This window comes from Silene latifolia, chromosome 11 (genome assembly GCF_048544455.1).
Source record: "Silene latifolia isolate original U9 population chromosome 11, ASM4854445v1, whole genome shotgun sequence".
Taxonomy (NCBI): Eukaryota; Viridiplantae; Streptophyta; class Magnoliopsida; order Caryophyllales; family Caryophyllaceae; genus Silene; species Silene latifolia.
The window spans coordinates 7,627,994-7,654,784 of NC_133536.1; the positions used below are offsets into that span (position 1 = coordinate 7,627,994).

At 38.7% G+C, this 26,791-nt stretch overlaps 3 protein-coding genes across 7 annotated transcripts in view; all 3 read right to left on the reverse strand.

The window, feature by feature from the left end:
* The window catches only part of LOC141610878 (uncharacterized), a 122,741-nt gene extending 115,064 nt beyond the window's left edge, over positions 1-7,677 (reverse strand). Inside the window, exons 1-4 of one of the 2 annotated variants that reach the window (XM_074429170.1) lie at positions 6,498-7,671; positions 4,248-4,630; positions 4,079-4,140; positions 2,913-3,733 (exon numbers count right to left, since the gene is read on the reverse strand). In XM_074429170.1, the coding sequence (XP_074285271.1) occupies positions 3,221-3,733; positions 4,079-4,140; positions 4,248-4,630; positions 6,498-7,618 (2,079 nt within the window). In that variant the 5' untranslated portion in view covers positions 7,619-7,671 and the 3' untranslated portion in view covers positions 2,913-3,220. Of the gene's footprint in view, positions 1-2,912; positions 3,734-4,078; positions 4,141-4,247; positions 4,631-6,497 lie in introns of those variants that run through there. The other variant, XM_074429171.1, reaches the window with a different exon arrangement.
* A 667-nt stretch (positions 7,678-8,344) lies between these two features.
* On the reverse strand, positions 8,345-12,270 carry LOC141610884 (uncharacterized). Its single transcript, XM_074429182.1, has 4 exons — positions 11,166-12,270; positions 9,628-10,061; positions 9,461-9,522; positions 8,345-9,107 (listed from the first exon to the last, which is right to left on the reverse strand). The coding sequence occupies exons 1-4, from the start codon at positions 12,242-12,244 to the stop codon at positions 8,589-8,591; spliced, it is 2,094 nt and encodes a 697-aa protein (XP_074285283.1). The 5' UTR covers positions 12,245-12,270; the 3' UTR covers positions 8,345-8,588.
* Positions 12,271-18,421: 6,151 nt separating this feature from the next.
* On the reverse strand, positions 18,422-25,846 carry LOC141610883 (uncharacterized). 4 transcript variants are annotated; one of them, XR_012528430.1, is made up of 6 exons: positions 22,035-23,217; positions 20,701-21,263; positions 20,524-20,585; positions 19,731-20,183; positions 19,209-19,511; positions 18,422-18,636 (listed from the first exon to the last, which is right to left on the reverse strand). XR_012528430.1 is itself a non-coding variant. In XM_074429181.1 (5 exons), exons 1-5 carry the CDS (start codon positions 25,301-25,303, stop codon positions 19,410-19,412), a joined length of 1,209 nt encoding a protein of 402 aa, XP_074285282.1. In that variant the 5' UTR covers positions 25,304-25,846; the 3' UTR covers positions 18,997-19,409. The 4 variants fall into 4 exon arrangements, 3 of the variants coding, with proteins under 3 accessions (XP_074285282.1, XP_074285281.1, XP_074285280.1); XM_074429181.1 differs by lacking the exons at positions 18,422-18,636; positions 22,035-23,217 and adding an exon at positions 25,275-25,846 and having other exon boundaries at positions 18,997-19,511; XM_074429180.1 differs by lacking the exon at positions 18,422-18,636 and having other exon boundaries at positions 18,997-19,511; positions 19,731-20,180.
* Between the last annotated feature and the right edge of the window lie 945 nt (positions 25,847-26,791).

The window sequence follows — 26,791 nt, forward strand, 5'->3', positions numbered from 1 at the left end:
AATTGATGGAAAATAAAGTTTAGGGGTACACTTAATGATAATGACAACAATTAGGGGTATCATGTATGTTTTAAAAAATGTAGGGTACCATGTAGAAAGTCGAAAAATTGAGGGGTACCATGTAGAATATCCCACAAAATAATGGTCTAAAAATAAAATTTAGTAGTTAAAAATCAAAGTAATGGGATAAAAATTATAAAATCACTAGACCCGATAATGACCCTACCCAAACCCGGCCCAACACATCATTTGACCCAAAATAACCCGACCAGGTAGGCTGATCCGACATGACCCGACACGACTACCCCAATTGCTACCTCTGCTTAGGAATAAGTCGTTTTGTATCCCTTCGTTCTTATTTATCGACTTCTAGTTACCTTATTACTAGAAGTCGTATTCAGAAGTAGGCAACTTTCAATAAGCCAAGAGAGCATCCACATTCCAGAAGTCAATCAGGGCACGATGATTCTTCAAAGCCCTGCAAACTGCACCAGCATTTCCTGCTTTTCCTAACAAGTTTAACACGGATGAGCTCCAAATCGTCCCATGATGTAGAAGTTAAAATACTTTAAAGACGGTATACTATAAACCATAACTAGTACTACACCAGAAATTACGAACAATAATCAACCATCCTAACATGAGCATGGATCATAAAAAGTTCACAATTAGCCTATATCTCCACCTCAAACATATACACACACATGCGATTTAGCTACTAATCTAGTTTAGTACAAAAACACAGATCTGCACTCCGCATTGACCAAGACCAGGAAATACAGTGACATAAATCACAATCCCTCCAACCAATTCCAAACTTCCTACTTCATTAATTCGCCGGGTAAAAAAAGAACTATTTCAAGGGCCTTATGACCCTAGACAAAAGATGATGGTGTTTTCAAAGCATGGTCAAGCGAACAAGGAAAGTATATAAACTTCGTTAGAGGGAGTATTAAATATGCATTTTTCAGGGTATTTGGGTCAACATTTATGCAACCTCCCTTTCTTTGAAAACAAATTTAGCAAACCATTTTGCTATAGCCCCTACGATTATAGAAACTGACTCCTAGTTCTTCATAACGTGTGATCGCTCGCTCGCCCTCCATATAGATTTACAATCATAGCTTTGCCCCTCAATGGCATGCATCACAAGGGAAGAAACCATTCTACTTGCCAAAGTAAGGTCATATCCCTTCATCCCTAGCCGTAAAAAAAAAAGTGTAAAAGAACCTGCCAAAAAAAAAAAGAGCGTATTACGTACTGATTTAAAGTAGGCAAGAGCAGAAGCCTTTCAGAGCTATTTCCGATGAGCTGGAAGACCATCCAGCAGTCGTTCAAGGTAAAATGTGTCTTCAAAGCCCTGCAAGCTGCAATAACATTTTCTACTTTTCTAAACATGGATGAACTCCACTCATAGTCATTACACGAAAAAAGGAAATTTACAAAACTGACACCCTATTACTAATTTCCTGCAACTCATTTTCCAAAACTGATTCACAGTAATAATTTCCAATTTTTAATTCATGAGGTGGATTATCAGAAACAAACCTCAAAAGATGTAGAAGTTAGAACACTCTTAGAGAATTTAAACACAAATACACCAGAATTCGTGAAGGATAGTAAGCTACAATCCGACCACGTGCATTGATGAGAACACCAAGTCCACAATAAGCTCATATCTCGACCTCAAAACAAAATTCTACGCATAGCTAGTACTAATACTCAATGACTAAGTTAATCAGTGATTTAATTCATGAAAAAATACACCATTAAACTTTGCCCTCCCATGAGGGGAGAATACAGTTACGTGAATAAGTGACATGGGGCATATGAGCCCTAACAAATTGATTGGCCGATCACCAACACACTCATGTGAGCCCTACTCCTATGGGTTCATCGAACTTGACTTTCCCAGAACAAGGAATCATCTTGGAATGAAACATAACAGGTTAAAATTCATTGCCCGTTGAAGTAGAAAGAAACCATATATTTCCAACATAAACAGTTAAAATTCAGTCACCAATTCACCATACACAGACGAGGTATCCGTAGAAACCAAACAAAAACAGGAATGAATACACAACAAGTTCCATACAATACTACATTATACGGAGTATATTGCTAATTACCGCGCTGAAGGTTCTTCCTTGGTGTAATGGTGAGAGGTTAAACGAAAAATTGGCAAAACATTTGACTATTGTACGTGAAAAACAAAATTAGATGGTAAAAAGTATACTCAAAGGTACAACCAAGCTAGCACACCATTTCCTCATCAATTAGTAATGTTATAAATAACAGGAGAATGTTGAGCACATTCAGGACAATATCTCCTCAATAAATAGCAATGTTATAATAACATCTGAGTCATTGAGTGTAGCTTAAGACCATGTTGTGCACATTGGTTTCTGACAACTTAACTTTTACTCCATCAGTCCATCTGTTTCACTGGGTTTTTTATGCTTCTGTTTCACATATTCTTTTAGGGGTAGAGGCTAGAAAGATGGTGCAGGTCGATGGAAACAAAAGGTCACTTGCTTGCACTCAATAATTTGCCAAAAATAAAAGTATAGAGAATCCAATGGACATACAGAGAAAAGCCGAAAGAACCCAGAGAACATAATACATACCGATCAGAAGTAGATGAGTAGCAGATGCCATTCAAGGCTCTTTATAATAAGCCGAGAGAGCATCCAGCAATCATTCAGGCCAATATGCTTCTTCACAGCCCTGCAAGCTGCAACAGCATTTTCTACTTTTCCTAACACGGATGAGATCCATTATTTCTCCCCCAAAACAGCAAAGAAAATATTCAGAACTGATACCTCATTTCTCAAAACTAACTCACCATAAGAATTTCCATTTTTCAATTCATAAGGGGGGTTAAATTGTTAGAAAGATCATCACATGATGTAGAAGTTTAAAATACTTTTTTTGAGAATATAAACCACCAGTACACCAGAACTCATGAACAACAGTTATTACTAATACAACCATGAGCACTGAACATAATTCAGAACAAGTCCCCGATAAGCTCATATCCCCACCTCAAACACATGTACACATTGGGTACACAGCTAGTAATCTATTACTACTATTTAGTGATTCATGAAAAGACACAGATCTCAACTTTGCTCCGACCAACCATGGTCGGGAAATAGAGTGAGGCAAACAAGTCCCATATGAGCCTCAACTAAGTCATTGGCTGATCATCAATACGCGCTTATGTGAGCCCCGCTCCTATAGGTTCATCAAAGTTAACTTGACCATAAAAGATCTTGGACACCTTCGCCATCTCTTCCCTCAGTTTGTTTTCTTCATCGTTGAGTTTAGCTAATTCATCAAGGAGGATTGTTTTGCGTTCCTTGACTTGGGAACTTAACTGACTGAGATTGTTCAAAGATTCCACCAAAGGTTTGCTTCTATGTACTTTTAAAGCTTTTTCAACAAACGGCACCAACCAGTAAACTTTGAAACATATGTTTCTTAGATCAGAAAGTGTGGAGGTTAAATAATCAGCTTGGCTGTCACTCAAGGACTGGGCTGGGTTGTCCTCGAGTATTCGTACCATAATGGCCAGCGACTCCAACGCCCTAGCAACTATGTCACCACTACGCACAATGCTGTCTTTTATTATGTTCTCATGCTTCCGCCAAATCTTTTGCAAGGTAGGGATTAAATCCGACCTTATATCAAATCCTTCAAATTTGGTAGTTGTAGACTCAATTTTGTGAATCTGTGTAAAGAATGAAAAGGAAGCAAGTAAGTAAAGATATACTTCCCTTCATATCATCTAAATTGTTCTCATTAGACTTTGTCAATTAATCAATGTGGACTTCGTATCATGCGTTCTCATGATATATACTTCTAATAGTTAGAAAACAAAAAATTAAAAAAAAGTCAAAATAATTGTTCTGATAAATCAAACATCACAAATTTTATTTTCTATCACTTCATATATTTATGAAAATCAATGGTCAACATTGAGAGTGATTAACCATCTAAATTAATGGCGGTAGAAAAATTGGGATGGTCGGACGGATCTAGCAAAGGAAAAGGTTTAAAAAGAGTTATTTAGTACCTCGGTCGTAGAGGATGTCGAAGCTTTGTGTACGGAATGAGTGATGTTTTTCCCTGAAGTCTCTGCAACAATATATCGATTAGCATGAAAAGTCTGTAGTCTAGAACCGTAGGGAAGAGAAAAGAGCATTAGTTCCGTATGTCATGTGTTCTACGTTTAAAGTCATTACCTTGCTCAATTGCATAATTCCCGCTATTCATAGTAACAAGAGTTTTAGTAGCTGCTTCTTCAACAGTAGAAAGAGAAAGTGTGACAGTGTCCTCTTGCAACGACGTATCATCCTCAATATTTGTTTTAGAATGCATCCCTCCATCATGCTTTCCCTGACCGTCTGAATCACAATGCATTTTCCCATCGTCCTGATCTTGACTATCTGAATCAGATTCCACCCCTTCTTGATCTTGATCTTGATTGCCGAATTCAGATTCCATCTCTTTTTGTTTCTCCTTGTCTTTACATACCTTCAAATCAGATTCCATCTCATTTTGCTTCTCCTTATCTTTACTGTTTGATACCTTCAAATCAGATTGCACCTCTCCATCGTTCTCATCTCTATTTACAGAATCCAAACCTTTAGCCTCATCAGGCTCCCATCACCAAGAAAAAAGAAAAATTGTTTCAATGTCAGCAGTATTCTCTGGAAACCTTTCTCATCACGACAGACAAGGTTACTTGCTTTATCCATACAGTAAATAGAAAAGCAATTCCTGCATTCTACAATGTCTAGAGCATCCCAAACTGAGGGTCGAAGTTCTATGTGGATATCACATATACCTAAACTCATAATTTACCACTCCCTCTAACAAATTTCAATCTTCCTACAATGTTATACTTTCTACCTACATCTTCCAGTAAAAAAAAGGATGAAAGCAGTGGGACTATAACGTGTGGAAGGAAATGCAAGCAGGGGGAAAATGCAGGGTCATAGATACAAGACCACTGGACAAAAGATGAAAGATTTCAAAGTGTGAAATTTTAACATGATCAATCCCTAATGGAAAGTAGAAAGTGTAATCTTGGTTCGAGGGAATATTAAGCATGCATTTCGCGGGGTATTTGGGTCAATATATCTATACAACTACGAAAACATGAAGAGGAGCTGGAGGTTGATGAACATTGCTTCTGAATTCGCATCCGTGGCTGTCTGGCTGCTGCCACACCATGCAAGAAGTGCACTCAATTTAGTAAACCATTTTGTGAAAATGGTCTTGACTTCCATTGGAATGGAACGGCAACAATGTATGTTAGAACTACCACATTTAACTTAAGAGTAAATTTAAATTTACTACCTTTGACATAGGGTTTTTCAAATTTACTAGTTTCTACCTTCTAAAATATTTTTTTCCAAATTACTGCCTTTTAAGACATTTTGATCAAAATTTGTTACCAAAGCACATTTTGAGTGAAAACAAAGTTGATTTTCCGGTCATCGCTATACAAACATTCCTAAAGAGTAAAGACCATCCCTATTACCAAACAAACTCTTATGGTAAAAGGTTTGGGTAGCAAAATGGCTGAAAAACTAAACTTTTTACCATCGAAAATTTGTTTTGGAAGCAAATTTTGATTAAAATTATCTTAAAAGGGAGTAACTTCAAAAATATTTAGAATAATAACTACCCCATCAATCCATCATAGCTAGAGAAAGTACAAACCCCGACCATAAAGCTTGGTTGATATAATGTCATTAGGATCCTCGTGACTCGAAATATTGGTACTTAATAGACTAAGACGTATTCTTTTGGACAGAAACAAAGCTAAACTTAATAGAACAGAACATAATGGACTCGACTTCACCTAAACTGAACTGAAATTCAATTAATCCTAAAGGATGATTCATGTCAGCCGACCCCAAATCATTTTGGGATTAAGGCTCTGATGTTGTTGTAAAATTAACTTAGCTAAACTTAATTAAATTTGAGTTAACTAACTGAACATAACTTAACTAAACTCAATTAAATCAAAACTAACCCAATTAAACTTCTGTTAATTTAGCAAAACCTAATTAAAATTAAGTAAACTTAACTTAATTTGGTTAATCTGATAAATTTAACTAAACTTAATTAACCTTAATTTGACAGATTAATCTGAATAAATTTAATATAATTATCTTAATTTAACAAAACTTAACTAAAATTGTTTAAAGTTAGCTTACTTCATTAAACATAACTTAAATTAACCTAATCAAACTTACATCAACTACTTTTAACTAACTTAACTTAAATTAACTGCACTTAATTTAGATGAACTGAACTGAACAGACATGACCTGAACTCGTACAATTACTAGAAATTAACTCCAACAGAACAGCGCCTAACTAGTAACTACGCGCCTACCTACAGGGCTACAACCTCTAAGCACCAAGCAATAAAGATCATAGGCAGGTAATTCTACAAGGTAATAACACCATTTGAATTACCTTTCTAATTGGCTAGAAGACACTGAAGCGGAACGACACTGAAATTCATCAGCCGGAACTGAAACTGACGAAGCCTTGAAAATCCAAGCAGGAGGTGACCAGTAAATCTTAGGAAAACTCGAATTCTCCCCCTCCCGAGCAAAACTCCTATCATCCAACCGAAAAACAGCAATCTCATCATCAAATTTATTAATAACACCGAATTGGTCTCTCCCCTGGCTCTTAGTAAACTGCCTGAACACCCAACAATCATTCTCATACTGCGGAAATGCCGCCTCATGAAACACAATGCAGTTCTTATACTCCCTCCCTGGAAACTTCCTCGACGCCCTTCGAAAAAAGTAATGATCCTTGGCCATAAACAACACTTTCTTACCCTTAAATTCCTTAATCGCATCCCAATAAACCTCCTTTACTCTCCACTTTAGCATAAAAACTTGGAACAATTTCTCCTTCAGCCGGACAACCAAATACAGATCATTTTCATCCACCACAAGCCGTTTCCGCCACCCAAACTGTCCTGAACCATGAATTAGGGTTTTGCAAATGTTAACATATCTACTAGCCTTACAATAATCGATCAATTTAGTTCTCCCTTGCCTACTCACTGCGTAAATATAGCCGCGACTGACGGCAATATCATCTAATTTCTCCGACGGTAATAACTTAACCCACGGCGACGGCGGCGACGGCGGCTGCGCCGGCACCGGCGGACATCCCTTCAGTTTACCGCCGTCGTACAAAGCCAAGAGAATGCATTGGCGTGCATCGACACTAGTTCCGGCGGAAAACGGCGGGGAGGGGACAACTACGAGCTTATCGGACCCGGAATATTGATAGGAGACGGCGATTCCGGAAGGATGGAGTTTGGAGAAGTCGAAATTACGAGGGAGACTGCATAATAAGGGTTTGGAGGAGAGGGGATGTCGGAGAGTGACGGTGCCGTCGGAATTGGTAGTTGGGTAGATGATCCAAGGGCGGTCGGAGGAGAGAGAACGCGGTGGTCGGAGGAGGTATACGGTGTTTGCGTGGAGGTATTGGGGGTGGGAGTAGAAGGGTGGTGGATGGTAGTATGTGTTAGAGGGTGGTGCAGCTTGCTTTTGCCCCACCTTGATCCTCATGTCTTCTTTGTCTTTCTTCTTTAGCTACTTGTTTTTATCAACGTTTTTTTCTTCAAGCAAATTCTGTAACATTCTTGGTCTGAGTCCATGTCTAATAGATTTCAAACCTATCACCCTCGGATGAATAGAGTTCGAACTTATCACCCTCTAGCATACGTGGTTACGTACACCTGAGGTTTATCCAGTGCACACCGAAAATAGCGGCTACGGGTTCCTCCGACACCAAAAAAAAAAAAAAAAAATCTCATTGTAGACGCCAGACGGACACTTATCGTCTACATAGAAGAAGGGGTAAATTGTCCCCATTTTAACGGCAAAAAGTGCCATTTTAACGAAAAAATGATACAGCTTAGAAAATTGTTCTGATTGTTATGTTGAGGGTCACATTTACAGATTCACTCCGTTTCAAGCTTAAAACAAAACGTGAAGTCTTAAGGGAGACTTGAAGCACGCGAGAAAGAGGTAACTTTCCGAGGAACAGGTCACAGTGTTGTTGCTTTTCATTACTAGAAACCATATCACATTATGACATACCAATTGGAAGTAAGCCAAGAGAGCATCCAGAATCCAGAAGGTAGTTCAAGGCCAATATGCTTTCACAGTCCTGCAAGCTTCAACAGCATTTTTTTAGTTTTCCTAACACCGATGTCATGGGTTATACTTCAGCGCTGTAGCGCTTGAGGTTAAAAATAATTTTGGGAGTATAAAACACAAATACACGAGAAGTTTCAACCAACCTACCGCGAGCCTTTGATTATAACAAGTCCACAATAAGCCCATATCCTCACCTCAAACATATACAAACATAGGCGATTTAGCTGACTAATCTAGTAGTACTAATATTAAGTCATTCAGGAAAAAACACAGATCTGCACAATGCTTTGACCAAGACACTAAATACAGTGACACAATCAAGTTTTACAAGGGGCATAAGAGCCCCAACAGAGTGACTGGCCGATCACTAACTCGCTCACGTCAACCCCACTCCTATGGGTTCATCAAACTTAACTTGCCCATATAAGGGAATCATCTTGGACACCTTCGCCCTCTCTTCCTTCAGTCTGTTTTCTTCATCGTTGAGTTTAGCTAATTCGTCAAGGATGACTGATTTGCGTTCCTTGACTTGGGAACTTAACTGGCTGAGGTTGTTCAAAGATTCCACCAAATCCTTGCCTTTATGTACTTTTAAAGCCTTCTCAACAAAAGAAACCAACCAATATACTTTGAAACGTAAACATTTTAGATCAGACAATGTGGAGCTTAAATATTCAGCTTGGCTATCACTCAAGGACTCTGCCAAGTTGTCCTCAAGTATGTGTACCATAATGGCTAGCGACTCCAACGCCCTAGCAATTATGTCACTGCTACGCACAATGCTATCTGTTGTTACATTCCCATGCTTCCGCCAAATCTTTTGCAAGGCCGGGACTAAATCAGACCTTATATCAAGTCCTTCAAATTTGGCAGTTGCAGACTCACTTTTGTGGTTCTGTGTAAAGAATGAAAAGGAAGCACTCAAATTAGTACATAAACAGTCAAGAACTCAAAGATATACTCCCACCACCTCATACGTGTACTTATTTGACTTTATTTTTAAACAACGTTGACTTTGTTCTGATATTTCCTCGCAATATAATACTTCTTTTAAAAAAAATGATAATGCAAAAATAATACACTAATAAGTAATAAATCAAACATGAAAAGTTTCAACTTTTTAAGTCTCCTTTCGGACAAGTCGAATGATCACCATTCAACATTGACTACGGTTGACCATCAAAATCAAATGAGACATTTGGGATGGATTTAGTAACGGAAAAGGCTTAAAAGAGAATTATCTAGTACCTCAGTCGTAGAGGTTGTACAAGCTTTAGGTATCAAATGGGTGGTGTTTTTCCCTGAAATCTCTGCAACAATATATAGTGATCAACTTGAAAATTCCAGTCTAAAACCAAAGGAAGAGAGAAAGGGCAAAAGGTGCATATGTCGTGTTATAAGTTAAAAATCATTACCTGTCTCAACAACATCATTTCCACTAGTTTTTGTAATTTCTTCCTCAATGGCAGAAACAGAAGGCATCACAATGTCCTGCATCAAAATATCCTCTCGCAATGACGCATTACCCTTAATGTTTGCTTCAGAATGCACCTCCTTGTCCTCCTTTTCGTCACTGTTCGAATTACATTCCATTTTCCCATCCTCCAGATCTTGAATATCTGAATCAGAATCCACGATTTCGACAACTTCTTGATCCTGACCAAGACTCCCAGAATCAGATTCAATAATTTCCACCACTTCTGGATCCTGATCTTGACTGCTGAAATCAGATTCCATCTCTTCTTGCTCCTCCTCATCTCTTCTGTTTGGATCCTTCAAATCAGATTTCACCTCTCCATCATTCTCATCTCTACAGCCAGAATCCAAGCCTTCATCCTCACCAGTCTCCCTTCATCAAGAAGAGGAAAAAATGTTTTCATGTCAGCACTCTTCTCTGGGAATCATTTTCATCACATGCGCATCGTTGCTTGTGAACAAGATGATATTTATTCGTAATTCCATACAGGAAATAGGCAAGCAAATGAAATCTTAACTAGATATTACAGTACTTCACTAATACCTAAATTCTAAAACCAACACTCCCTTCAACCATTACAAAACTTTAAAAAAAAAGGCACCATTTCAAGGGACATAAGACCCATCTGACAAAAAGACGAAAGTTTTCATTGCATGGTCAAGCCAACAAGGAAAGTATATAAACTTGGTTAGAGGAGTAGTAAACATGCATTTTGCAGGGTATCTGGGTCAACATTTATGCAACCTCCCCATTCTTTGAAAACAAGAAGAGATGGTTGATGAAAATTGCTTCTGAAATCGCATTGACTGGCTGCTAAAGAGTAAAGACCATCCCTATTACCAAACAAGCTCTCATGCTAAAGGGTTTTAGCAAAATGGCCGAAAACTAAACTTTTTACCATCGAAAATGTGTTTTGGTAGCAAATTTTGATCAAAATATCTTAAAAGGTAGTAACTTCGAAAAAATTTGGAGGGAAATTGTAGGGAAAACTAAACTTTTTACCATCGAAAATGGGGGTGATTTGTAGGGATCTAGTTTCCCTCCTCCAACGCAAAGTAAAATCTCTCTACAACAGGAAAGATTTGGAGGGAAATTGTATCTAAACACCAACACCCCATTCCACCTCCCCTTCCCTTCCCTCCCTCCTTTCCTTTCCTCTCCCCCCTCCCCTCCCTTTCCCTCTTATTCTGGTATCCAAAACTCCAAACAAGGCCTTAGTGAAATTTAACTAATCTCGGTTGAACTTAACTAAATTTATTAAGCTTAACTTAGCTAAACTTAAGTTAACTAACTGAACATAACTTATCGTATTTTAGCAAAAATCTAACTAAATTTAAATTAACTTAACTTGACTTAAATTAACTGCACTTAATTTAGATGAGCTGACATAACCTGAAATTAAGTCCAAAAGAACGGCGACAACCTCTAAGAACCAAACAATAAAGATCATAGGCATGTAATTCCACAATGGATTACCTTTCTAATTGGGAAGAAGACACTGATTCTGAACGACTCTGAAATTCATCAGCCGGAACTTGAACCGACGAATCCCTAAAAATCCAAGCAGGAGGTGACCAGTTAATCTTAGGAAAACCCGAATTCTCCCCCTCCCGACCAAAACACTTATCATCCAACCAAAAAACAGCAATCTCATCATCATACTTACTGAAATCCCAACAATCATTCCCATACTGCGGAAAAGCCGCTTCAGAAAACACAATGCAGTTCTTATACTCCCTCCCTGGAAACTTCCTCGACGCCCTTCGAAAAAAGTAATAATCCCTCGCCATAAACAACACCTTATTACCCTTAAATCCACAAACCTCATCCCAATAATACCCTTTTACTCCCGACTTTAGCGTAAAAACTCGGAACACTTTCTCCTCCATCCGAACCACCAATAACAAGTCATTGTCATCAACAACAAGCCGTTTCCGCCATCCGAACCGTCCCGGACCGGGAATTAGAGGCTGAAAAATTAGGGTTCTGCTGAGGTTGAATATATTACTATAATTATTGATCAATTTAAGTCTTCCTTTTCTACTCGCTGTGTATACCTTGTCGCCATAGACGGCAATATCATCTAATTTCTCGAAATGAGATAAGTTAACCCAAGACGAAGACGCCGCCGCCGCACATCCCCGCAATTCACCGCCGGCGTATAAAGCCAATAGCGTACTTTGGCGTGCATCGACACTATCTCTCGAGTAAAACAACGGCGTGGGGATGACTACGAGCTTATCGGATACGGGGATTTGATAAGAGACGGCGATTGCGGAGGGGTGAAGTTTCGAGAAGTCGAAATTACGAGGCAGGTTGAATAATTGGGGTTTGGAGGTGAGAGGGTGACGGAAGACGACGGTGCTGTCGGAATTTGTTGTTGGGAGGATGATCCAAGGGCGGTCGGAGGAGAGAGACGGTGGTCGGAGGAGGTAGACGGTGGTTGCGTGAAGGTACTGCGGGTGGGAATTGGAATCTGAATGGTGGTAGTTTTTAATACGGGTGAATTTTTTAGAAGGTGATGGTGCCGTCTTTTGCACCACCTTGATCCTCATGTCTTCTTTGTTTGTCTTCTGCCAGTGCTACTTGTTTTTATCGATAGAGCATTAGGTCGCGGTTAGACTCGAACCCCCAATCTCATGTTTGAACTGCCACTTAAGCAGAGCCTTGTTCTAACGAATCCATTTTTGAAATAATGGTCAAAAATAAAATATTTGTCGTTTTGGGTCGGTTTTGAAAATATTTGTCAAAATGGTGTCCAAGTAGGCTCGGGATTTCTAGACCTGAAACACGCCACTACTAATTGCGTGTTTTGTGAAGGAAACACGCCATTAGCAGTGACGTGTCTTTACAACAATTTTTTTCCTCAACTGACTGAACATAAAAAAAAAAAAATTTACATAAGACACGCCATAGGGAGTGGCGTGTTTCCCCTCCGAAACCCGCCATTCCCAATGACGTGTTTGTTTTAGTCCATTTTTTAATGAAGTTTCTTTCCCTAGTCATTATAAACACGCCATTGGTAGTGGCGTGTTTTAGGTCCAGAAATTCCGAGCCTACGTGGACACCATTTTGACAAATATTTTCAAAACCGACCCAAAACGACAAATATTTTATTTTTGACCATTATTTCAAAAATGGACTCTGTTCTAACTTGCTTTTATCTTCTTCTTTTTTTTTGACAATGATAAAAAAAAAAAAAAAAAAAAAAAAATAATGAAAACAGTCTTTTATCTATGTAAACAGTCTTTTATTTTGTATGAAACCATCCAGTGATATTTGTGAATTGTGATACTTTTATTCGTTTGTGCCTTTGTGGTATTAAGTCTACCTTAAGACCGTCCTAATTTAAGACGAGAAAATGAAAACATTTTATAATAAATAAAGGGTGCTGATTTTCGCAGTACACATTTTACTCGTCGTAGTACATGGTTGACAATTATACCCTTCTCATTTCTCCTTCTATTTTCCCTCTCTAACCTCTCTCTAATATACTCTCTAATTTCAAATCTTCATTCTCCTCTAATTTCATCTTGTGCTAAACACATTGAACATTGAAAAAAAAAAAATCAAACTAATTGTAGTAATTTACTACGAACAGTAGTCTGCTACAATACTACATTGATTAAAACCAGGAAAAGAGAAGATATTCCATGTACTACATGGAATACAGTACTCTTTACTATGGGCTAATGCTTGATAGCCTCCTACTTTAATACCACTCCATTACTAACATCATGTTATAGAATAACAGAATTGTAACAGAATAAGTTTTGGCGCCAAAATTAGTTAAGAAAGTTGTTAGAGTTAGCTGAAATTCAGTTAGAAATAGCGGGAAAATAGCTGTCATGAGCTGTATAAATATGAGAATTCCTTAATTTGTAATTCATTCAATCATTCATTCAAGAAACTCAATAAAAATCTTCAATCTTTCTCTCCATTTCTTATCTCTCATTTCTCTCTAAACTGTCAACTGTTTTGTACAAACTACTCGAGGTTCTCTTAATTGAGCAACTTCCTGCAGCTTGTATCATTTGGTATCAGCTTGTTGATCCTTTGATTGTGCTTCCGCAAAACTCCATTACAATTAATTTTTCCCCAAATTTCGTAAATAACCCTAAAGGCTGCTACACGCAAATTGTTGTCAACAATTGAAATCGGCAATGGAAGGTCGAATTTCTACTCTTGAACAGAAATTGGAGCAACAAACAACAGTTCTTGGCGAAATTATGGCGTTGTTGAAAGCAAATGAAGTTGGGAAGGATTAAAGTGCGTGATTAGGTCCGGAAATGGTGAATCTTCACATCCAGGTAAGTAAATCATCTCAAGTTTACACCCAAGCTTGAATTTCCTTGTTTTGATGGTAATAATCCTCGAATTTGGATGAAAAAATGTGTGAAGTACTTCAATCTATGCAAAATTCCTGATGAACAACGTGTGGATTTAGCTAGCATGTACATGATGGGTAGGGCTGAATCATGGTTTAATAGCTATATTGTTGTTAGACCTCATATTGGATGGGATGATTTTATAGTAGATTTGTGTGCAAGATTTAAAGAAGAAATTCTTTGGAAATGTTGTTGAGGAGTTTAATAAAGCGCATCGACTAATACTATTGATGATTACTTAGATGCATTTGAAAATCTTAAAGGGTTAATGATGCAACGAAATCCTTTGTTGCACGACCGATATTTCTGGGACAGTTTCATTGGAGGGTTGAAACCTTCTTTGAAACCATTTGTGAAGGCATTTAAACCTCGAGAATCTTTTCTTTTGTTGAATATGCTCGTTTACAGGAAGAGAGTCTGTCTGTGACCAAATATACTTCCAAAAATTACACACAAACTCCAACTTCTATCCCTAGAACTTTTACTAATTCACACCATTCTGTCCCAAGTTCATCTTCTAAGGGGTTGTTACCCAACCCTAGACCTGTTATTTCTCCATCTTTACCACCAAATAATTCCCTAAGACCCACTAGATTTATTAGTGCAGCTGAACGAGCAGAAAAATTGAAGAAAGGAGAATGTTATTTCTGCAATGAACCTTTTACTAAAAATCATGTTTGCAAGCATAAGGGGACTCAAATGTTTGCAATAGAGATAGTGGGGGAGGAAGGTGATGAGCAAGAAACCATTAGTATAGTGGAAGAGACAGAGGAGTCTGAATTGGGTTATGAGATGGTGGGCACTGTTCCATGCATTTCAATGAATGCTTTATCACAGTAGTCAAGGCTTTCGGACTATGAGAGTAATCTGGTCATGTGGGAAAGAAGGATATTCATATTCTCATTGATTCTGGGAGTACACATAATTTTTTGGATCAAGAGATGGCCATGAAATTAGGATGTAAGTTGGACTCTATTGAACCACAATCAGTCACAGTTGCAGATGGAAGCCAGTTTCCCTGTCAACTAATGAGTAGACGATTTTCTGGCGATTTACAAAACACTCGGTTGTGGTGATGTGTTGATTATTCCGTTGGGAGGATGTGACATGGTTTTAGGAGTACAGTGGTTAAGTACTCTAGGGACAGTCAGCTGGAATTTTAAAGATTTGAAAATGGAATTCAAGTACAAGGATAAAAGACATGTGTTGAGGGGTTTGGCTCCTAAAAAGGTTCACACAGTTAAACCAACTTCAAAGCTCCTCAATAATGCTACCCATCTGTGTTTCTTACACTTAAGTCCCAAGGAGGAAACAAATTCTCAGATTCTGTGCTGTGGTCAGCAGGTTGAGGGTGGTGACAGACCTGTTGAGTTGAGTAACTTGTTGCAGCATTATAAGGATCTATTTGAAGAACCTACCAGACTTCCTCCTAGCAGAGGAGTGTTTGACCATAGGATTCCCTTGCTGCAGGATGCCCAGTCACATTAATATTAGGCCTTACAGATACCCACTCAAACAAAGAGACATTATTGAGAAGTTGGTACAGGAGATGTTGGACCAGGGCATAATCCAACATAGTTGTAGCCCCTTTGCTTCTCCAGTGGTCCTTGTGGGCAAGAAAGATGGGTCCTGGCGTTTGTGTGTTGATTACAGGGAGGTCAACAAAAGAACAGTTAAGGACAAGTTCCCTATTCCTGTGGTGGATGAACTTATTGATGAATTAGCTGGCTCTAAAGTATTTTCAAAGTTGGATCTAAGGGCAGGGTACCATCAATTGAGGGTGTATGAGGGTGATGTCTATAAAACTGCTTTCAAAACTCATGTTGGTCACTATGAGTTTCTTGTCATGCCTTTTGGGTTGACAAATGCTCCTGCCTCTTTTCAAAATTGGATGAACAATGTGTTTAAAACCTTGCTCAGAAAATGTGTCTTAGTTTTCTTTGATGACATTTTAGTCTATAGCCCTTCTCTGGAGGAACACTCGCAACATTTAGCTATGGTTTTTGAAGTAATGAGGTCAAACCAGTTGTATGCTAAAAACAGTAAATGTTCTTTTGCTAGTGACAAAGTGGAGTATTTGGGGCACTTCATTTGTGGCAATGGAGTGGAGACTGATCCTGCTAAAGTGTTAGCGATTAAAAATTGGCGAGCCAAAATCGATTAAGGAGTTGAGGAGTTTTACGGGTTTAGCAGGTACTACGAGAAAATTTGTGAGGGGATATCGATCATTGGTCACCCACGACACGATTATTAAGGAAAGGGGAGTTTAAGTGGAGTAGCTGGCCTCCACATGCGCATTTCAAAGAACTCAAAGATGCTCTTAGCAGTGCTCTGTCCCTATTTGTTCCGACTTTAACAAGGCCTTTGTTGTTGAGACAGATGCTTCTAACACTTGGCATTGGAGCGTACTCATGCAAGATGGGCATCCACTAGCCTACATTAGTAAGACACTCGATCCAAAATGGCAAAAAATCGTATATGAGAAGGAGTGCTAGCTATTGTCTTTCTTTGTGCAAAAATGGGAGCGATATCTTACAGGACAAAATTTTTTGATTAAAACTGACCAAAAAAGTCTGAAATGGCTTCTCCAGCAGAAGATCTCTACACCATTCCAGCAATTTTGGCTATCTAAACTCATGGGCTTTGACTATGAGATCCAATACAGATATGGGAAGGAAAATTTGGCTGCTGATGCTTTGTCAAGATGTCAGGGGAGTGAGTTGTTGTGCATAGCTTTATCTGAGGCTCAGTCAAATTTACCAGACCTTATACAAAAGAGTTATGACCAAGACATTTTTCTAAGCAACCTAAAAGAACGATTCTGAGAATGACCCTTCAAATTTGTTCCATCATATCGATTGTTTGATGGCATGATTAAAAAGAAAGGCGGTGTGATTGGTCGACGATATTGAGGAATAAGATTTTGGAATGGCTTCACAGTGCACCTCAGAGTGGGCATTCAGGGAGGGATGCCACTACTAGAAGGGTGAAGACTTTATTCTTATGGAGAGGTATGACCAAGGACATAAGTCATTTTGTCAGGCAGTGTGTCACATGTCAAGCCAATAAATATGATAATGCAGCTTATCCTGGACTTTTACAACCACTGCCTATTCCCTCTGAAATCTGGTTGGATATCTCTATGGATTTCATTACAGGATTGCCAAAATCTCAGGGGAGGGAAGTTATTTTTGTTGTGGTTGATAGAATGAGTAAGTATGCCCATTTTATGGCACTAACTCATCCTTTCACAAAGGTGAGGTGGCCCAAGCTTATCTAGATAATGTGTTTAAACTACACGGGTGGCCTAGAAGCATTGTAAGTGACAGGGATGCTATCTTTACAGTCACTTTGGCGGGCCTTATTTCAGCTGAGGGCTACGAGTTGTTGTTATCATCTGCTTATCATCCTCAAACAGGATGGTCGACGGAGGTTGTGAACAGATGCATTGAATCTTACTTAAGGTGTATGTGTGGGGAAAAGCCTAAGGAGTGGGTTATGTGGTTACCCTTAGGCATTTGAATGGTGGTATAACACTACTTATCATTCGCTACTCGGATGACTCCATATGAGGCGGTTTATAACCAACCTCCCCCTCTTCATTTACCCTATTTACCGGGAGAGGCATTTGTGGAGGGTGTGGACAGGACTATGCAAAAAAGGGAAGCTATGATAACATTGCTTAAGGATCGATTCTGAAAAGCTCAACACAGAATGAAGGTGCAGTGATAAAAAGAGGTCGAAAGGGTCTTTAATGTTGGGGATTGGGTTTGGCTAAAGCTACAACCTTATAGGGGGTCGATCACTCGCATGAGGCCTAATGAGAAGATTGCTCCCAAGTATTATGGGCCATTTCAAGTAGAAGACACTGTGGGAAAGGTGGCCTACAAATTGTCTCTTCCCGATCTTTGCCAAAATTCATAAAGTGTTTCATGTCTCCCAATTGAAGGCTTTCAGAGGTCAACTTCCCTCTGTGACTCATATTCCTAGTTGGATGCAAGGTCTCAATAGTGAAGATATCATACGACCAATTTGCTATTTTGGATAGAAGGATTGTCAAAAGGCAAAACCAGGCTACGATCTGACAATACGATTCTTGGGAGGGTTTTCCAATACATGATGCAACATGGGAATTATTTGCGAGGTAATGGAGCAACAATTTCTGGCCTAATTCGGTTGATTGGCGAGACTTGAGGACAAGTCTTTTTAGAAGAGGAAGATATGTTATAGAATAACGAATTGTATGAGAATAAGTTTTGGCGCCAAAATTAGTTAAGAAAGTTGTTAGAGTTAGTGAAATTGATTAGAAATAGCGGGAAAATAGTCACATGAAATTTGTATAAATATGAGAATTCCTTAGTTTGTAATTCATTCAATCATTCATTCAAGAAACTCAATAAAAATCTTCAATCTTTCTCTCCATTTCTTATCTCTCATTTCTCTCTAAACTGTCAACTGTTTTGTACAAACTACTCGAGGTTCTCTTAATTGAGCAACTTCCTGCAGCTTGTATCACATCACCGGCAAACACTCGCTGCTAGCCTGCTACCGTCGACCACCTGCGTTTGTCCATGTTACCGACAACATCCGATTACACCTATATCCCCATTATCCCACACCAATTAATAATAATTAATTTAAACATGAACCCTAATTAAAAAAAATATACAAAACTTTAATAAAGAGTCAATTCGATTATTAATAATAGATTAGTGACTTAAATACTTGTTTTATATTTGAAAAATCATTGATAATTGAATCATTTGAAGGAAGTTGAGGATGTGACACATTTAACAATGAAGAAAAGGTAGAGGAATTAGGTTTGATGTTTTTTTAGTCAAGGGTAAGAAATGGAAAGTTTGGTGAAAAATGTACTGAAATGAGTAAAATGTGTACTGCGAAAATAAATTACGTAAATAAAATAGTCAATTTTTAACAATAAACTAATGACAACATTTTACCAGGAAATATTTTATCGTGAAATATCATCTTAATTTTAGATAAAAAAAGGCTATTTGAAATGAGAAATTGTGATTTGTCTTACATATTAGTACGGAGTAACTCGTTTGGTATCTTTCGTACCTAATTATTGCCTTCTAGTTACCTTATTACTAGAAGCCGTATTACATACCAAGCAGAAGTCCGCGAGTAGCAGCTGCCAGTTCAAGGCTCTTTTCCATAAGGCAAGAGAGCATCCTGATTCCAGAAGTCGTTCAGGCCAATATGCTTTTACCAAGTCCTGCAACAGCATTTTCTACTTCTCCTAACACCGATGAACGTCGTAGCATACTAGCATCAGGCAAAGCGCTTCTCCCAAGATGTTAAAATACTTTTACGAAAGTATAAACCACAAGTACACCAGAACGGCATAACTGTCAACCATCCTACCATAAACATTGATCATAACAAGTCCAGAATAAGCCCATTTCTCCACCTAGACATATACACACAGGCGAATTAGCTACTTATCTACTATCTGCACACTACTTTGACGAAGACTGAAATACAGTGACACGATCAAGTCTTATAAGGGGAATACGAGCTGTCGAGCCCCAACAAAACGACTGGCCGATCACCAACACGCTTACGTTAACCCCACACCTATGGGTTCATCAAACTTAACTTGCCCATATAAGGGAATCGTCTTGGATACCTTTGCCATCTCCTCCTTCAGTTTGTTTTCTTCCTCATTGAGTTTAGCTACTTCGTCAAGGATGACTGACTTGCGTTCCTTGATTTGGGAACTTAACTGGCTGAGATTGTTCAACGATTCCATCAAATCCTTGCTTTTATGTATTTTTAACGCCTTCTCAACAAAAGAAACTAACCAGCAAACTTTGAAACGTATACATTTCAGATCAGACAATGTGGTGCTTAAATAATCAGCTTGACTGTCACTCAATGACTCGGCCAAGTTGTCCTCAAGTATTTGTACCACAGTTGCCAGCGACTCCAACGCCCTAGCAATTATGTCATTGCTACGCACAATGCTATCTTTTGTTATGTTCCCATGCTTCCGCCAAATCTTTTGCAAGGTTGGGACTAAATCAGACCTTACATCAAGTCCTTCAAATTTGGTAGTTGCAGAACAACTTGTGTGGATCTGTGTAAAGAATGAAAAGGAAGCACTCAATTAAACACACTCAGTAAAGATATACTCTCACCACCTCAAACATATGGTTGTTATTTAACTCTATTGATTAAACAATGTTAACTTTGCTCCGTTATTTCCTCGCAGTATAATATTTTTTTTATATAAAAAAATGATAATGTGGAAATAACTGTCTTTAATAAATCTAACATGAAAAGTTTTACTTTGTAAGTCTACTTATTTCCATATATTCGGAGAAGTCATGATCAACATTGAACACGGTTGACCATCTAAATCATATGAGACATTTGGTACGGATTTAGCAACGGAAAAGGCTTAAAAAATTATATAGTACCTGAGTCGTGGAGGATGTACAAGCTTTAGGTATCAAATGAATTGAGTTTTTCCCTGAAACCTCTGCAACAATATATAGTGATCAACTTGAAAATTCGGCTGTCTAAAACCAAAGGAAGATAAATGGAGAAAAGAAGCATATGTCATGTGTTATAAGTTAAAAGTTAAAAGTCATTACCTTCCTCAACTACATCATTCCGACTATTCATACTAAGAAGAGTTTTTGTAACTTCTTCTTCAACGGCAGAAAGCAAAGGCGTCACAATGTCCTCTTGCAATGAGGCATCACCCTCAATATTTGCTTTAGAATGCATCTTTTTTTCCTCCTTTTCCTCACTGTTCGAATCACATTGCATTTCCCCATCATCCTGAACTTGAATATCTGAATCAGACTCCATGATTTCCACCACTTCTTGAACCTCACCTTGACTGTCGGAATCAGATTCCACGATTTCCACCACTTCTCGAGCCTGATCTTGACTTCCCAAATCAGATTCCATCTCTTCTTGCTCCTCTTCATCTTTACTGTTTGAACCCTTCGAATCAGATTGCACCTCTCCGTCATTCTCATCTTGACTTCCCAAATCAGATTCCATCTCTTCTTGCTCCTCCTCATCTTTACTGTCTGAATCCTTCAAATTAGATTCCATCTCTTCTTGCTCCTCCTCATCTTTACTGTCTGAATCCTTCACATCAGATTGCACCTCTCCATCATTCTCATCTCTACTGCCAGAAGTCTCCCTTCACCAAGAACACGGAAAACATTATTTTCATGTCAGCACTCTTCTTTGGAAACACCATGCTCACGGTTGCTTGTGAACAAGATGATATTTATCCATACAGCAAATAGAAAAGAAATCATCCCAAACTGAGTGTTGAATTTCTAATTAGATATTAGGGAGTACTTCGCCTTTAAAACTAACACTCCCTCCAACAAATTCCAAACTTCCTACTTCATTGAGTCGCAAAACAAAACAAAACAAAAAACCTATTTCATGGGCAGTAAGAGTTCATAAGGGCAATAACATGTAAAGGAAAATGCAAGTCGTGGGAATTGTGTACGGTCACAAGTCCCCTAGATAAAAGATGAACTGATTTCAAAGCATGGTCAAGCCAAGTTAGCCAACAATAAAAGTAGAAACTAGAAAACAGGAAGAGATGCTAGATGAAAATTGCTTCTGAAATTACATTGGCTAGCTACTACATCGCGATGTATGGAGGGCAGACAATAAAGTAAACCATTTTGCTACATTCCGCACGTCCTAGAGCTATAGAAAATGGATCTTTGTATCTACACATATAGTTAAAATCATAGCTTTGCACCTCATAGGCATGCATCAAATGGGAAGAAACCATTCTAGTTGCCGAAAGCAATGTCATATCCCTTCATCCAATCATGAAATGAAAATTATTGTACCAATCTACTGCCCTAAACATATACAGTATATCGTACCATACTTTTTATCGAAATAAACATCATGAGCCTGAAAATATAATACCGCCATTTCCTACCTTTCCGATTGGCTAGAAGATACTGATGCCGAATTACCCTTAAAAATCCAAGCAGGAGGTGACCAATTAATCTTAGGAAAACCCGAATTCTCCCCTTCCCGAGCAAAAACCCTATCACTAACCCTAAAAACCGCAACATCATCCTCACACCTCCTCACAACTCCAAATCGTTTACCAGTCTCAGTAAACTCCCAACAATCCTTCCCATACCGCGGAAAAGCGGCCTCAGAAAACACAATGCAGTTCTTATACTCTACCCCAGGAAACTTTTCCGCCCTCCGAAAAAAATAATGATCCCTTCCCATAAACAACACCTTATTACCCTCAAATCCCCCAACCTCATTCCAAGAAGCCTTCTTTCCTATTCTCCTAAACCTAAAAACCCTAAACGAATTCTCCGCCATACGAACCACCAAATACATATGTACACCATCGACAACTAACCGTTTCCGCCACCCGAACCGGCCTGAACCGGAACTCACCGACTCATAAATTAGCGTTCTGCCGATTCTAAATTTCTCTCTAGTTCTATAATAATAAATTACATTAACAATCCCTCGCCTATTTACCGCGTAAACCGTATTATCATAGTTGGTAATATCATCGAAATTCTCACCGGGAGATAACTTCACCCAAGGCGATTTTGACTCCGAGACCTCCGCCGATTTCGTCGCCGTGGCGCGGCAGGGACAACCGCGGAGTTTACCGCCGCCGTACAAAGCCAGCATAGTACGATGTCCAAATGTTAGGAGCTTGTCGACGCGGTAGGATTGGTCGAGGTGGTGAAAGACGGCGATTGCGGAGGGATGAAATTGTGAGAAGTCGAAATTACGGGGAAGGTTGAATAATTGAGGTTTGAATGTGAGCGGGTGGCGGAGGATGACGGTGGTTTCTGCGGCGGCGGAGGTGGAGGTGGAGGTGGTGGAGGAGTCGGGGGAGATGATCCATGGACGGTTGTCGGAGAGAGTGCGTGGTGGTCGCAGGATGTAGATGGTTGTGGTGTGGACGCGGTGGTGGCGGGTGGTGAAGGCGGCTTCGTCGGTGAGACGGGTGAAGTTTTTGGAGGGTGGTGGGTGTAGTTGCCGATTAGTGACTCTCATGGTTTCTTTGATTGTGTTTTCTTTTCGTCGAATAAGAAATGTTGACTTGGGAGTGTTGGAGACCCGGATGGCACCAAAACGGACGCGGACACGTAACACTGCATTCTATGAAATTTAGGACACGAAACACGTTATTTAAATTTAATAAAATTAATGTACCATTTTATTTTATTTTTAAATATATTTGATATTAAATTTAAATAATTGAAGGTAAAATTTAACTTTGACTATAAATTCTCATTTTTCACCCAAACTTGTCTTTTAATCAATCTTTTTCAGTCTTTCCACATCTCATTTCTCGTTTATGGGTATCCAACACATTTAGGCGTGTCTGACGAGTATTGGTGTCCGACACGGTGTTGGACATAGGATGGCTAATTAGGAGGAGTGTCCGTGCTACTAGGAGACTTGCAGCTTACAAAAGGGTTCGTTGGGTTTGGGTCGATTTGGTTCAGTTCTGTTTGAATTGGGTTTATTTGTATTGGGTACATATTCGAGCCAAATTGAACATGTCAAGTCATTTTGTATCCAAGTACGATTTACACAGGTCTCGGTTAAAGATTATATTTTCTTTCTTTTGGTTTTGAATGAAAAAAAAAGAGATATTTCTTTTTCACATACGAAATTTACTTTTTCACATACGCTATTTACAATATTACCCTTGTCATTTTTTCATCCCTTTACCAATTTTCTTATCCCTCCCTTAATCTCCCTAATCACCGACACCCATCCCTCTCGCTCGTCGGCCGACCTCGACCACCCTCTTTCTGCCCCGCACTCCCCATCCCCTGTGCACTCCACTCCGGTTTTCTGCCGCAACCCCCCCCCCCCCCCTCTCCGCACCAGGCCACCACCAACCGACCACCTGCGGACTACCGATGCCCCCTATAATTGCTCCCTCCTTGCACCAGACTACCACCATCCAACAACCAAATCACCATACCTTCCTCTTGTAACCTAATTGAAAAACTTGAAGATATACCCTAATTATGATTCAAATTATTTAATAAACAACTTTTTAGTAATTGTTACACAAATTAATTACTTCACTAGTTGAGAATTTGAAAAATTGTAATCCATTGTTAAGTTTTTAGAGCAATTTAGTTTTAATTTGTTTAGATTTTTTTTAGGGAGACTAATTTTTTTAGATTTAGGAAAAGGGTATAGTATGAAAACTTTATGAAAGAGTGTATCTAAAAAAGTAAAGTCCGTATGTGAAAAAGCAACACCCTCAAGAATAAGTCAAATGACACTTACAAACGAGGGGTAACATACCACCTTCTATTATAAAATTAGGGGGTGTTTGGTTCAAACTCAAAAGGCATGAGCTAGGGTTTGGAATGAGCCAAACCCATACCAAGTGTTTATTTGACAAACACATGGTTTCATACCCATACCTCAAACTCATGAGGTATGAGTTTCTCATATCCAAGGAGGGAGTGAGTATGCGATTGATACACATGGGTATCAAATTAAAACAAACAAACTAGTGAAAATAAAAATTAGGGCAATAATATAAATGAACTTTCATATAATTATTTGATTAATTATCATTTTCATGATTGTATGATGTTAAAAATTATTATTTTAAAAATTATATTTTACATATTTTAACTTTAATTGTGTTTCAAACCCATATCACTCGGAATTGAAACAAACACCAGTAATGATGAATAAAGTTCCAACCCCATACCACCTAGGTATGATACCTTATTCCAAACTCATACCATGCAGGAAATAAACCCTCCCTTAAGGATCTTAAACCATGATACTGAGTATAACAATCGAGGGCGTCTTTATATTCCTATATTTACGCATCTTTTGAGGGAATCGGTGGTTCAATTCAATGTAACTCTTCTGAAAAGAAAAACAGCAAGTCTTGCTTGTGACGGGCTAATCTCGTCACAAGATTGTGACCTCTCACAAAAAGGGAGAAGGGACAAGGTGAGGCACCCCCATGTGCTTCCCACCCACCTTTCAATGGGTATTTTGTGAGAGGAAACGGTATCCGTCACAAGCTTGTGATGGATATCGCCCGCCTTCAATAAGATTTTGTGAAAGAAAAATTACGTACGTTGGAACCAAAATAAACGTGATTACTTATCAGGTTGATAAAAATGTAACACACCATTTCAATTACCTTTCCGACTGGCTAGAACTAGACTCCATTTCCGAATCCCCCTCAAATTCATCAGCAGGAACCGAAGAAGCACGAAAAATCCAAGCAGGAGGTAACCAATTAATCTTAGGAAAACCCGAATTCTCCCCCTCCCGAGCAAAAACCCGATCACTCAACCTAAAAACCGCAATATCATCCTCACACTTCCGAACCACACCAAGTTTCCTAACACTCTAAGTAAACTCCCAACAATCCTTCCCATACCGCGGAAAAGCCGCCTCAGAAAACACAATGCAGTTCCTATACTCCCTCCCTGGAAACTTCCTCGACGCCTTTCGAAAAAAATAATAATCCCTCGCCATAAACAATACCTTATTACCGTCAAACCCCCGAACCTCCTCCCAAAAACACGTCTTTCCTCGCTTCTTTGCTCGCTATTTCCCTCGCCATTTTAACATATGAACACTGAACAATTTCTCCTCGTCACGAACCACCAAATACAAACTCCCTCCATCAACCACGAGCCGTTTCCGCCACCCGAACCGACGAGAATTCGACGCAACGTAATCAGAAATTAGGGTTTTGCCAATACTAATTTTGTAAGATATACTTTACGATTTCAATGATGAAATCAGTCCCAAGAATCAATATAGACTTGAATTAATTCAACCCTAATACAATCAATAGACGGAATAAAGGACTAACCTTGGTCCATGTCTTACAGACGCAATCAATTCAATAATAAGAAGTATAAACCAATTGATTCTCCTCCTTAACCCTTTCTTTACTGTTTCTTGATGATGGAGAAGAAACTGCCTTTCACTTTCAATGTACGTATGTTTGTTTTTGTCAGGAAAGTTGTTTTTGTATCTTAATTTCTGTACGTAGATCCTCTTATTTATATAATGGGCTACGTACCTTTTCGCAAAAACAAACCCGATCGTACCTTTTCGTGAAAGACGACTTATTAAGGTAAGGTAAGAGGGAATAATAATTCCCGGACTTTAATTACGTTAATCGGGACCGATCCATCACGATACCGTCTTTTATATTAAAGTCTCGTAATAACAATGTGAACTTAACTTTTATTAAAAACCCGAAACACATAGGCCATACGAATATTATTAATTATTCTAACATTCTCCCACTTGGCCTTTGTGTTGACTTAATGGTTTAATAACTATAATGTGCACTTTTATGTTAAGCTCACTAACTTTCATATCTTTAATCGAAATAGAACTAATTGGATCATGGCGGTCACACGTCATTTACTAATCGACATGATTCCTTCCATGTATCACAAATCAATTCCAAATCTAGGTAAAACTTTAATTTGAGAAGAACATTAATTCTCACAATTAGTCACATGTAATCTAATAACTGTAATGTATACATATACTATAATGATTAACATGTCTATTATAACAGAAACAATACTAGAAGTGAATTCTAGATGTCACATTTATTATAAGCATATTAACTTCATAATAACAAGGCCTTTGATACAACACCCATGCGTTCTACATGGCCAATGAACG